The 14,031-nt window shown below is 37.1% G+C and overlaps 1 protein-coding gene across 9 annotated transcripts in view; it reads right to left on the bottom strand.

Annotated features, from left to right (window-relative positions):
- DAAM (disheveled-associated activator of morphogenesis-like protein) overlaps positions 1 to 14,031 on the bottom strand; it is a 1,051,518-nt gene that overhangs the window by 81,683 nt on the left and 955,804 nt on the right. For all 9 annotated transcript variants that reach the window (XM_069834114.1, XM_069834116.1, XM_069834117.1 and 6 more), the window contains one exon: positions 2,785 to 2,913. In XM_069834114.1, the coding sequence (XP_069690215.1) occupies positions 2,785 to 2,913 (129 nt within the window). The remainder of the gene's footprint in view (positions 1 to 2,784; positions 2,914 to 14,031) is intronic.

Below are 14,031 nucleotides of genomic sequence, written 5' to 3'. Positions count from 1 at the left end.
ATCCGTCTCCTCTTCCTTTCGCTCTTCACTTTTGTTACCAGATCTTCCAGACGGGGAGTGTGAACGACAAACATTGTGGGCGCAGCTGCATTCTTGCAATCTTTGTGTTAAAAATATAGATCCCTTCCGAATCATACTATACTAAAAGCCAGGTTATGAACCGACTAAACAGGAAGTAGTTGGGATGGCGTGAGGAAAGTGCGGGTTAGAGGGGTAGCCTGTGCAGTGATGACACGTTGAGTGTGGGGGGTGGAGGGGAGAACGAGAACGGAGCTTTTCATTGGACCTCGCGTGAAAATGTCGTCTGCTAACGAAAATCTGGCAACGGAATCACGGAGACAGTGTAGCCAGTTCATTTGCAGTACCACGTGCATTACGAGTCGCATTTCGTACCAGCGTCATTAGCTCGTGCTTTCTTAAAAACAGTAATTTTAATTACCAATATTGTTCATAGTGTTATCGAGAATTATAGACAGTAGTTATTTTAAACATGTCGGTGACAAACGCTGAACACGCTTTGAATCTCGCGCCACTATGTGGCAACAGAGCTCAGAAAGAGAGCAACAGAACGTTGCTTCCGGTTTAGTCGATTCATAACCTGGCTTTTAGTATAGGGACACAACGTTCTGTCCAGGACACGGTGAAAAACTTCCCCCTTTCCAAACATAAATTCTAAAGACACCCTCGTACCGACAAGAGAACAGTAGTGGTCAAAGCTTTCATTTAAACTAAGCTGTTGTTAAGCATTTTATATTACTTCCGTTCTGTGAAGTGAAGCCTTTAGTGGAATGAGAGTCTGTTCCAAACTATAAGACTCAAACTTCACTGTTATTCACTGATTCAGTAGGTAATTACTACTGGCCTATTGGTTAGAAAATGATTTAACAGACCTATCGGTAAAGAAGAAAGTAAAATGCATTCCAAATTATCTAAAAGTTCTTCAAAGTATTAAAAATGACCAAAAAACGCCGAAAAATATAGAAATTACCTATTAGTTCAAATACGTCAAAAAATGGAAATCATTTTTTTTACGTTGATATTAACATAGAAAGGATTTCTGTGTTAATAGGCATCGTCCTATTGTGAAAAATAAGACGACTTTTCATCAACATTCGTCCCCTACTCATCACTCTTAAAGCTTTATACCCACGACGATAATTGGTAGTCATCAGAGATGCACTGAATGAAATGAACAGAATATAACTGGGTCATTATGTTTCTTGAAAGTTTTGTTGTGAATGTAATATTTGTACGTCTATTTACATATTGCGAATACAGGCTATATTAAACGTTGTTAAGAATGTTACAAAATTGTTTTAATTTGGGCAACACATCTCTTCGTGAGATTGTAACAGACTTCATTATTGCACTGGAACAACAACTCTGTTGAGGTTACTTTATTAAAATAAAGAATTAACAATTCAGTTGTTTTCCGCCAATAGTTGCTTGTCCCATCTGCGAGTGATTCAGTACAGATGGGTATTTTGATATTAAGATCATTGGGCTAGGCTAGAGCAACGAGTTTCTTTCTAACTAGTTCTGCTGGAACAGCCGTGGCGAAAATTTGATCGTGCGCCGAGCCACTGTGTAACCTGCAACGTGCATAGCACCTACGGAGGGAGGCGGACACCCGAAGGGGAAGTGAAGCAACTGTCTGACTTATTAACGGATTTTCATTTTCCTTACGTCAAGCACTTAAATATAATTTTATACAGTATAAGGTTACAAACTAATGTTTAGTACGTTTAACGAAGAAAGAAATGAACAAGAAAGCATAGGACACATTATCACAACCTAAAATTAACTGTCTTCAGAATGTCTCTGCGACAGTGTTGTCTGTCAGTCGTGACCTAAACTTGGTTTTTACTATTTTCATTGTTGAAAATAATTTTAATTTTTCACAATCGTAAGTTGTAGCGAACATGGCTTCAAGAGAGCAAGCGAAAGAACGAAGCTTCGGATATTTATTTTTTGGCAAAGATTTGAAAAGTTCAACATTCGTCAAGTCCTTACATCTAGCTTTCACTTAACATCATATTGCAAATCTGCGAGTTTAAATTGATGATATAACCGGATTATTCGTACATCTGCTGAAAAAGGATCGATGTACAGAGATAATAATAATAATAATAATAATAATAATAATAATAATAATAATAATAATAATAATAATAAATAACAACAACACTAAACCTTTAAATGTTTCATGAGTGACATGTAGTATAATGCCGTTTTATGTTATACAATACTTGTGAACTAATTATACATTTAAATGTCTCATCATATTGGCAGCAAAAAAATGCGCCCTCCCATCCTACTTGAAACTTTTGTTTTTTAGAAGTACATGGTTTAAAGAGAGACATTGCGACGATACGCCACTCGCAGGTCAGAGACAAATACAAATGGAACGGAGTTTGACTCCAGTGAGTGAGAGGGTGGGGGTTGGGGGAGGTAGGAAGCAAGAGAAATGGACAGCTATCATTGCGAGCCACAATGTGCTCGCGAGTCACATTTTCGCCACGGCTGGGCTAGATTGCTGTCGCCATTGTTTATCTTTACGTGTTGTATTGTACAATGTTCGTGTAATATTCTTCCCCCATCCTATATATAAGAGAAATATGGCCCTAAAATTTTGACATACATTTTAGTTACATCCTGTGTATGTAATTCAGAATTTCAATAGTCAATACATAAATTCCCGATAAAACGTTAATAGTGATTATTATCGTTAAAGATTGCAATTTTACAAGTAGAATATTTGTACATTCTGAGAGTGACACGTACCACTAGTTCGGCGAACTTGGCATTGAGCTCCTCTTCTGCCGGCATCGGCTGCGTGGGGGTGAGGGCCTGCAGGGACAGCGTCCCCGTCTGGTCCACCACGCAGTACGTGATCTCCGGCGGCTCGTCATTCTGTAAAAAACAGTTCCAGGAGTTATACAGACGGAAGGTGAAACGTCAGCTATGACCTTGAAGGGAGAGAAGCATAAGAAATCCTTCCTTCCTCTGAGTGGTCGAGAGGGGTGCGTGGTTGGATGAGTAAATGGATGGATGAATTGAAGAAATATGTATGGAATGGGCATGATAGACGGATGGATGGTTGCACTGGTGGACAGATAGATAAAAGGATGCTTGTGTGGGTATAAGGTGAAGGAAATCAGTTATCATATTAACTTAAAGTCCTGGTTCATTAATACAGGTGAAAGTGACATAACTGTTCATATTTTAACAGTTTGTTCCTTTGATAGAGTACAATAAACATTTCTAATACCACATTAGTCCCAGATGAATGTTAGATTAATGATAAAAAAATATAGAACCTGAAAATATAATAATTTTGTTTGTATATATTTTCAGGTTCTATTTTTTATCATTAATCTAACATGCCACAGGGCAAAACAGGCTGCAATGAAAGGAGATACTACTACTATTAATAATAATACTAACAATCACAATAATAATAGCTATAATATCACTGTTTTATATCATAATATGTTTTTCTGTGTATTGTATATAATATGGCTATGTCTTATGTGTTGAACATGCATTTGTATGTCCTGTCTATTTCATGTCATTTTTATGCCATATACGTCCTTAATAGTAATATGCGTTACAATAGCGGTATGTTGACGTTTTCATGTTCGAGGAAAAGATTGAAAAAGCGAAACGTAGTTGAGCTTTTTTAATTTCCGAGAACATGAAAACAAACATACCGCTCGTGTATCGTACATTATTTTGTGCGAAGATCGTTTATTACATACCTGAAAGAGGAATTTCTAATTAGTTGCAATGAAATCTCCATCTTGGTTTCTGTTCAATGCCGGCAACTTTTAAAAACAAAAATATCTATCTTCAAATTGTTGCTATAAAATGTTTGCTGTGTTTACTATATTCCAGCAGGCCGTGATATACGTCTGTCTTCCCCCCCCCCCCCTGTCTATAAATGCGAACTTAAAACAAACGGTAAGGTTATGTAACGATTTATTTTTCATTTTAATATTTTAATAATATTATTTATATAACATATTGCAGTAATAACATCGGCATCTGGAATCTTGTTGATTTTTTCACGACTTCCTTAATGTTACTTGTATCAGGAATGCAATAAGTTTCGTGGAGTAGTAGACTTTACTTAATTTTTGCAAATATTTAAAAACAATAATTAACATTGCAATTTAGGTGAAATTGCAGTGGTAAGTTTCCAATTTATAATTATTACTATGTTAAACGTCTCTAAAAATAATATGTTAAAAGCCTAAAGCAGTAAAATGAATGTCGTGCTTAAGCGGTAAGAAGAGGGAAATTCTTATGTGTTTTATGTTGGGAATACTGAATGTGGTATTTCACACTTACCGCGTATTGGTTCTGCGCGGAAAACAAGCAAATACGCACGATCTCGCACAAAAGTAATATGTATATTTCTACGAAATGCTTACTTATTATTAGGCCTATTATTATTATTATTATTATTATTATTATTTATTCTTTTTAAGTAACAAGTCTGTGTGTGATATGTCTTGGAAAGTACTGTATATAATATGTCTGCATTTCATATGTTATGTATCTATTTCATATGTTATGTATCTATTTCTATATATTATATCTATTTTATCTTATATCTTTGTATTTGTATAATATAAATATGACTTTTATTGTCATACACATTTAATGTAATATGTGTATTTTATGTCATAATTATGTATATATTTTATGTAACTATTTGTACAGGGCTATAATATGTATGATTTAATTACAGCCTAATCCTACCTTCGGGTAAAATAGGATTCTACAAACTTGGAAATTCAATAAATAATACTCCCAGATGAATATTTTTCTCGGGAAAAAAATAGTTTCCCCTAAATGTTGACGCTGTTTTATTCGATAAATACTGTCCGTAAAACTCTGCTTTTTACTGTTATGATTAGAGAAAGTGATCAGGAATAATTTATCCCTCTTCAGTTTTCAATAAAAAAAACATGGTTTTCTTGTAAATTAAAAATATTACTACGTATTGTTATTTCCTGACATTAGTAAGTCTGACAACTCTCTTGAGTGACTAAGGGATGGAATGCTGTTATTCAGACCGGAGTTCGTGTATGTTTATTCGCAAGTGAGCCGACGATGCGCTGTTGCCAAACTATGCAGAATCCTAATTTTCTAATTAATCTAGCACTTAATTAGCAAAGATGCAATAGACACTTCATTTATTTTAATATGTTCTATTTCCGCCCTCCAATGTACACAATTAAACAGGGTGTTTCCGGGCTAGTGTTACAAACTTTCAGGGATGATGGGGAAGGGCACATGTATCAATTTCAGATAAACCCTGGGTCCGGAAATGACTGAGTCGAAAATTATAGGCAAAAATAGTTGTGTGGAAATGGAATTGTGATTTTGCAACACGTGCCCTTCTTCCCTTTGGAACAGTCGTGGAAAGATGGCATGGGTCGGATGTCTCTTACGTGGGTACTTGTCCCGATACAATCTGTGAGCTTGTCTACTGTTCCCATTGGCTCATCCGTATTCGAAAATCAGGTCTGCATATTCCGTTCTCGTGTACTCCTCCACTTCACTAGAACTGATCGACTGGACACTGCAACTTGTACACATACACTGCTGTCTACAGACGTGCATATCAGGACCGACCACGTCCGTTACACATTAAGCCATCTGCATTGCTTTAGTGTAGTTTCCTGTCCCCATCCCTCAGACAGCGCACTGAATGGAATACTGTAAGTAAACAACGTAAACAACGGCAGATGAATACAGTATGTGTAAGATGTACAGATAAACATACATAAATAAGTTGTACAGAGGAATAAATTTATTCCATTTACACACAAATATTTTTGCTTATAACTTTCGACTCACTCATTTCCGGACCAGGGTTCCTCATCTCAAATTGGTACATGTGCCCTTCGCCATCATCCCTGAAAGTTTGTAACACTAGGCCGGAAACACCCTGTAAAGCATCAGCACGTAGCGCTGAAAACCCGGGTTCAAATCCCGGCGCCGGAGAGAATTTTTCTCCGTTCCATTACTCTTTCATCGCATGATGACGCAGAATATCTGCATGGAAATATCACATGTACTTCGGTACATTGAAATAATATATGATATGCGTAAATCACTTCGTGATTTAAGACGGCGCTTATTCCGTCGGATCCCGGCCAACTAGTCACTCATAACGAGTGCACCTCAGCACATGTGTGGACTTCGGTCCTATGTTCATAGACATCTATGACGTAGTGCAGAGGGCGGCCACTAGAGGCAACCCAAGAGTTGGAACTCAATCAGAGACAATTCTGTCCGACGCCGGGGTGGTATCCGGTGTGGCTTGGTGGATAAAGTATCAGCACGTAGAGCTGAAAACCCGGGTTCAAATCCCGGCGCCGGAGAGAATTTTTCTCCGTTCCATTACTCTTTCATCGTATGATGACGCAGAATATCTGCATGGAAATATCATATGTACTTCGGTACATTAAAATAATATATATGATATGCGTAAATCACTTCGTGATTTAAGACGGCGCTTATTCCGTCGGATCCCGGCCAACTAGTCACTCATAACGAGTGCACGTCAGCACATGTGTGGACTTCGGTCCTATGTTCATAGACATCTATGACGTAGTGCAGAGGGCGGCCACTAGAGGCAACCCAAGAGTTGGAACTCAGAGACAATTCTGTCCGACGCCGGGGTGGTATCCGGTGTGGCTTGGTGGATAAAGTATCAGCACGTAGAGCTGAAAACCCGGGTTCAAATCCCGGCGCCGGAGAGAATTTTACTCCGTTCCATTACTCTTTCATCGTTTCGTACTTTGATTTTATTGTAATTGTAACTGTAAATTTAATACTAATTGTAATGTTATTTGTAACTGTAATTATAAATTTAATACTAATTGTAATTTTATTGTTCATATTCTAGTTGGAATCTCCTGGTAGAGGGGCAGAGAAGGCCTGACGGCCTTATCTCTACCAGGTTAAATAAATAAATAAATACTAAATAATAAATAAATACGTCCTATAAATGAAAGAAACAACAAGAGATATCAGGTTCCTACAATAAAGCATGGTTTTGGTAACGTCATGATCTAGGGTTGTTTCCCCAGAAATGGTGTTGGACCTCTGAAGTCGAGGGCAAAATGGATCGTTTCATGTACCGAAATATCTTGGAAGAATATATGGTGCCACATGGAAGGATATTCATGCTACGGCAATGGATTTACCAACAGGACAACGATCCGAAATATGTATCAGCCCATGTCAAAAATATGTTTACAGAGATAAAATAGGATTTTGGAATGGCCACGTCAAATCTCCGACTTAAATCCAATAGAACATCTCTGGTAGGAGTTGGATCGACGTGTTCGTTACAGGCAGTACTCCAATAAACATCAATTTTGGGAGATTTTAAGGAAAAAATGGATGAACATTGTAAAAGAGCGAAAGGAAAATCTAGTGGTTTCTATGCCAAGAAGATGTAATGCTATCATCAAAGCAAGAGGTTAAGCTGCAAAATATTAAGTTATTTTTCTCTAAAACGAAGGATTTATTCATATTCAGTTCATTTCAAAGTTACAAAATACTTTTGAGCTTTTATCATTCGATAAATATTTTTGTTTACATCAATTTTCATCACATTAGGTATACATTAGTGTTACTTGTAAGAAAAATACATGCTTTTCATTGCAACAGTGGAGAAATTCTTTTGAATCCTTTTATGCCCACATAATTTCGAAACTGTCATCCTACAAAATACTTTTGAGCGCTACTGTAACGTCAATATAGTTTATGAACAACTAACCTTCTCCACGTACGCCCTGGACCAGAATACGGTTCCTAGTGACAAGTATGCTGTAACTACAAGTTGCTCCATGCACGGTTGATATGAATTAACGAGTTCCAGACAAATACAGGGGTAATGAAAGGAGAAGTGGGAGAAATTAAAGAAAATCTGTCTCAACCAGTGGCGGCCGAAGGCCATTCTGTCAAGTGGGGCACAACCTTAATGATGAACCCTGAAAATTAAAAACATATAAAACCAATTTATGTACACTAACCTTTCTAATTATTTTTGTAGATGAGCTCCATTTTTCGGTTCTTTCTGCGAGAAAAACCTCTATAACTCTATTGTTGAAGTTCGGAATAGAATGTACCATCTTTCTCTCAATTGAGAGCCCTGCTACGCCCAGAGGAAAGTTAAATGGAATTCTAAGTGTAATTCACAGAAATGCGCTGATTCGTACTTACAGATCACGGAACTGTCTGCCTTCTTACTACCGCAGCACTAGACTTGGGGAAACTCAGTTGAAAACTGTAGTGTGCACTGAAGGCGGCACAACGCCCGCCAAGATTCTCTGTTGTCAGTGACAAAGCTTTTTGAGAACTGCCAACTTCATTTATTGTAATGTAAACTTTCCTTTTTGGATACGATGGAAGCATAAAAGTTTACAGGGAGCATTAACAACATAACTGTGACAAATGAATACTGTATCTATATATACATACACACGTGATTTACACAATGAGTCGAGCATCTAATTTAGTGAACTTACATTTAACGTTTTTCATGTCAAGTTCAGCTGTAAAATGTCTTCTGCTATTCACCAAGTATCAACACCCCTAAAAATGGCACGCAGCTAATTGGACTGTTCCTAAACTAAAGAGGCTTGGTGGGCACGGCAAATACAGTGCCCAAAGCACACGGTCTGAGGCAAAGAGCTCCGCCTTCCTACAACTCTCACCCCATCCCTTCCTCGTCTATCGCTGGGCACGAGAAGAGAGAGCCCATTTTATTACCTGTTCAGAAAACTTGGGTTTCGTAGACTACTACACATTCTGAAAACATTCGTAGCAATGAAAATGTGAAACTCTTTAAGTTATTATTTCATGATGCAATTAAATTGTATTATAATATAGTCATAATACGATAATAAAAATCACTGGGAGGGCACGTGCCCATGTGCCCCTTAATAAAAGCCGCCCCTGGTCTCAACCCCACAAATTTCACGTATGACTAGAGGAGATTTTCACCCGGAAATACGGCGTAGAAAGTCGATGTAATAGATATTCACTAAAGGAGGCATGTAAATAAAAAGGAAATGACTTTCCGGTCCAAAAGTAATTCTCATGAGGTTGTGATCTTAATTCCTCTGAAATTCATCTTCATAATGAGAAGAGAGTACAAATCTGTCGCGAAACAGAAGTCGACGTCGAGACAAACTGGCTGCAACTGTGTACTCGTAATCTCCTCTGTAATTCCACCACAAACTGCCAAGTAATTTCCGGTATTCCGCCAAGAACTCGTGGAAAGTGTGTTCGGCATCTGTTGCTCAAATTGCTACTTTGTCTTCCTCAATATATGTAAAAACAAGAATGACTCAATGACGCGCACTTTCCACAGAAAGTGGCGTTTGAATTAAACATTAGGCCACTCTTCCGCCTTAATTACTCCCAGCGCCAAGAGTTCCTCAATGCAACATCAGGTGTTCACACCGCCGCTTTTCCATTACATAAGCATAAACACGACTTTACTAACCTCAGTTGTTTCTCACATTCACTGCACACTAAACATTTTATGTTCAGTACAAGTAAAAGCAACCTCTTCAAAATTAGTTAACTTTATCTGTTGACTGACTGAATTTGATTATTGAATTCTTAACATTTTGAGAGATGATTTATATAAACAAAATTAGATTCGTAGAGACAATTCGATGTTGTATCATATTAATTATATCTACCTTGGTGCTCACATCATTTGCTGTAGATAATTTATCTATCTCTCACGTTGGACTTTTGAATCTTTTAATCCTGGTAACACCACTAATAAGAGTTAGGTGTACCAATGGTAACCACTATTATATCCTTCCATCTCCTCTTTTGTGAATGGTTTGTCGCTCGAAAGAATTACGTTTCCCGTTACCAATACGAATGATAAGGAGTAGAAACTTTCATTATTCCTTAGAGGTTGAAGTAGAGGTGATTCCGTTGTCTAAAATCAACGATGGTTTGCATTTCACGACCAACACGTGACAGATTTTTAATTGAGAACAAGTGGCAGAGATTTTTAATTAAGAAACTACGTTTGTTGCCCATGGAAATGCTTTTTATCGTGAAGAACTTCTTTCCACGTCATAAGAGGTTACTGGAGCATATTTAAACTACATTTGTTGCTCCTGGAGATGTTTTTTATCGTGAAGAACTTCTTTCCGCGTCATAAGAGGTTACTAGAGCATATTTAAACTACATTTGTTGCTCCTGGAGGTGCTTTTTATCGTGAAGAACTTCTTTCCACGTCATAAAAGGTTACTAGAGCATATTTAAACTAAGTTTGTTGCCCCTGGAGATGCTTTTTATCGTGAAGAACTTCTTTCCATGTCATAAGAGGTTACTGGAGCATATTTAAACTACGTTTGTTGCCCCTGGAGATGTTTTTTATCGTGAAGAACTTCTTTCCACGTCATACGAGGTTACTGGAGCATATTTAAACTACATTTGTTGCCCCGGGAGATGTTTTTTATCGTGAAGAACTTCTTTCCACGTCATAAGAGGTTATTGGAGCATATTTAAACTAAGTTTGTTGCCCCTGGAGATGCTTTTTATCGTGAAGAACTTCTTTCCACGTCATAAGAGGTTACTGGAGCATATTTAAACTACATTTGTTGCTCCTGGAGATGCTTTTTATCGTGAAGAACTTCTTTCCGCGTCATAAGAGGTTACTAGAGCATATTTAAACTACATTTGTTGCTCCTGGAGGTGCTTTTTATCGTGAAGAACTTCTTTCCACGTCATAAGAGGTTACTAGAGCATATTTAAACTAAGTTTGTTGCCCTGGAGATGCTTTTTATCGTGAAGAACTTCTTTCCACGTCATAAGATGTTACTGGAGCATATTTAAACTATGTTTGTTGCCCCTGGAGATGTTTTTTATCGCGAAGAACTTCTTTCCACGTCATAAGAGGTTATTGGAGCATATTTAAACTACGTTTGTTGCTCCTGGAGATGCTTTATATCGTGAAGAACTTCTTTCCACGTCATAAGAGGTTATTGGAGCATATTTAAACTAAGTTTGTTGCCCCTGGAGATGCTTTTTATCGTGAAGAACTTCTTTCCACGTCATAGGAGGTTACTGGAGCATATTTAAACTACGTTTGTTGCCCTTGGAGATGCTTTTTATCGTAAAGAACTTCTTTTCACGTCATAAGAGGTTACTGCAGCATATTTAAATGATGTTAATTGTTTCAGCCTTTTGATGCGATGAATTTTTCTTCGAGAATTTCTCAAATATCCACATGGTATTCATGATTTCTTTAAATAATATTAGTCACTTTTTCCTTTCCTTTACTTCCCTACACTGCCAGAAACAGAACTCAGATTTCGTTCCTTCAAAAACGCCTAGTGACAGTTTCCAGTGACGTGATTGCTCTTGGTAAAGTGACAAAATGAGCAGACATAAAATTACAAGATCCGCTTCCAATTAATTGCTTGTCGATATATTTCGAGTTATCTCAATAGAGCCCAACGAACTAACCATATTTTTAATTCCTTGCAGAAGCTGAGCATAATAACATCTACAAGCAGCTAAAGAGATGCTTAATATTATATTATAGGGCGCATTGAATGATGTTCTCCATGGTGCAGGTGGAAGTGGAATTTTAAGTGATACTGATATAAATAACTCAACTTTCGATGGGTATTTAACAAAAATTTTCTTTATGAAGGCCACTAAGCTATTTCCCAATGGGAAACAATAAATTTGAGGTGTATAGTTCCTAAAGTTGACAACTGCCATTTTTATGAAAAATGAGTTACGATCATATCTTATATCTTTTGATTGAAATGCATTGGAAAAACATCGATATTTCTAACATAAATCAAGCTTTAAAATATGGACTTTTTTTTCCAAAACAACGACTTATTTTGTTAAGGTATTGTTCCAAAACTCGACATATGCAGTTTATTCCAATGTCCGACATTTACACTTGCACTGTGTAAACTATGAAGGCCAGTAACGTTCCAGAAGCCGAAATCTTTCTTCAGGACAGAGAAAGTGTGTGATTTCTTTATGCCGCTAGTGTTTGCTTTTAGAATACCATAATTCTTGAGTGCGCGGAACTTACTGGGAAAATCGACAATGGAACTTTAAGAGAACAAGAATATGCTTCATTGTCTTGGTATGAGCTGTGCATATTTTTACAACGTATTGACGTGTTGTGCTAGCCTTTTATAGAAGTAAAATTTTCATAGAATCGCACATACAAATTTCGCCTTCAGAGCCTGGCCGTGGAAGGAGAGTCGGTGATACAAAGAACTAGGCTTAGACAAAACACAGAAAAGTGGCAGGAAGTTAAGTGTCATGCTAACTGTAATGTTTGTCTTTACAGTGATTGTTCGATGTTTGCCAGTATTTGATAATTTTTATACTGGTTATTGGTAGCTACTTTGCGAGAAGCCCTCCCAGAACTCCAACCTGTAGGTCACCACAAACCAGCAGCATTCCAATGCAGTTTTCTAATTCAGCGTGGTATCAACCACTTTTACAAAATATATTACAGCGTCCCTAAGAAGTTGGTTCAAGATGAATTCATACTGAATACACACAGCTGATTATCCTAAAACAGATTTTGTTAACAGAACAGTGAGACATCAAGGTATGGGAGCAGGTCGTGTTCTACCAGTTTACCGACAAACTTTCTTAGAAATCTTGCAAGTGTCAAAGAATTGGGTGAAATTTCTATCTAAGTGGCATTTAAAAACTGGACTTCTACCAGAAAATGAAACGAGAAGAGGATACACGCAACAAGAAATATAAAATAAAGTGTTATGCTATGAAAGACTTCATTGAACAATTAGGTAAAATGAGTCAGCTCTATTTCCTTCATACCAACGGATAGAATTTTTTATCGAACTGAGAAGGAGGCAAAGAAGCTAAACATCATTATTAAATCCGAAGATTACTGCAATATCTTCAACAACAATGGCACCATAATCAAATTAGGTATGGAGTGTCCAGTTTATGACTGGAAAACGAATATACAAACTGTTTTCAAACCACCAAGTGACTGGCATTTCAAACTAAAATTCTGTAAAAGAATCAAGATAAAGAATAATAAATGAAGTTGTGATAAGGGGCGAACAAAACTACAGAAATATTGTAAATTTGTACAAAGAAATTTTGAAAAAAGGGAAAACGTGCATTGTAATGCAAAATCACACTTACACAAGCACATGCATAATCTAGAAGGAAAAACTATGTAATGTTAACAAATTACTTTAAAAAATGTTTTAAGATAACTGGAGAGAGTCGACCTGGTTGGCGAGTTGGTATAGCGCTGGCCTTCTATGCCCAAGGTTGCGGGTTCGATCCCGGGCCAGGTCGATGGCATTTAAGTGTGCTTAAATGCGACAGGCTCATGTCAGTAGATTTACTGGCATGTAAAAGAACTCCTGCGGGACAAATTTCCGGCACATCCGGCGACGCTGATATAACCTCTGCAGTTGCGAGCGTCGTTAAATAAAACATAACATTTAAAATTTAGCTGGAGAGACATGGAAACCTTGGAATATTGCAAAAATATCATAGACCGTATTTATGACGAGGATGAGAATGAATAAGATAACTCTGTGAACCATAGGGAGAAGAGAATTTGAGAATTTAAAATGTATACTTAAAGAAGATTCAATATAATATTCTGGTGATATACCTAAATAAATTTAGGACTATAGTCGCACGCAATTTTGTACGACTATTTTACTCATGGGACAAAATTATTTTGGAACTCACAATGTCGGAGTATAATTAAAAAAAATAAAAGTTAATTTGCCCCTTTTCAGACAACTTTTCTTCATACAGTATGTCATTGACTAATATCTCTAATCACACATATATGTGTTTTAAAGGGATAAAAAAATGCTTTGAAAATCAATATGGTGCCTACACTTGCCATGCAAATCAAAAATTTGTCATCTTGAGCTCCAGGTTTCATGTACGGTGTGGTTATATCAAAGTAACACGAGTTCAGGGATCTGCTAT

Source organism: Periplaneta americana, chromosome 8 (assembly GCF_040183065.1).
Source record: "Periplaneta americana isolate PAMFEO1 chromosome 8, P.americana_PAMFEO1_priV1, whole genome shotgun sequence".
NCBI lineage: Eukaryota > Metazoa > Arthropoda > Insecta > Blattodea > Blattidae > Periplaneta > Periplaneta americana.
The sequence above is the reverse complement of the archived record's forward strand: the minus strand, read 5'-3'. Positions and strand labels throughout refer to the sequence as shown.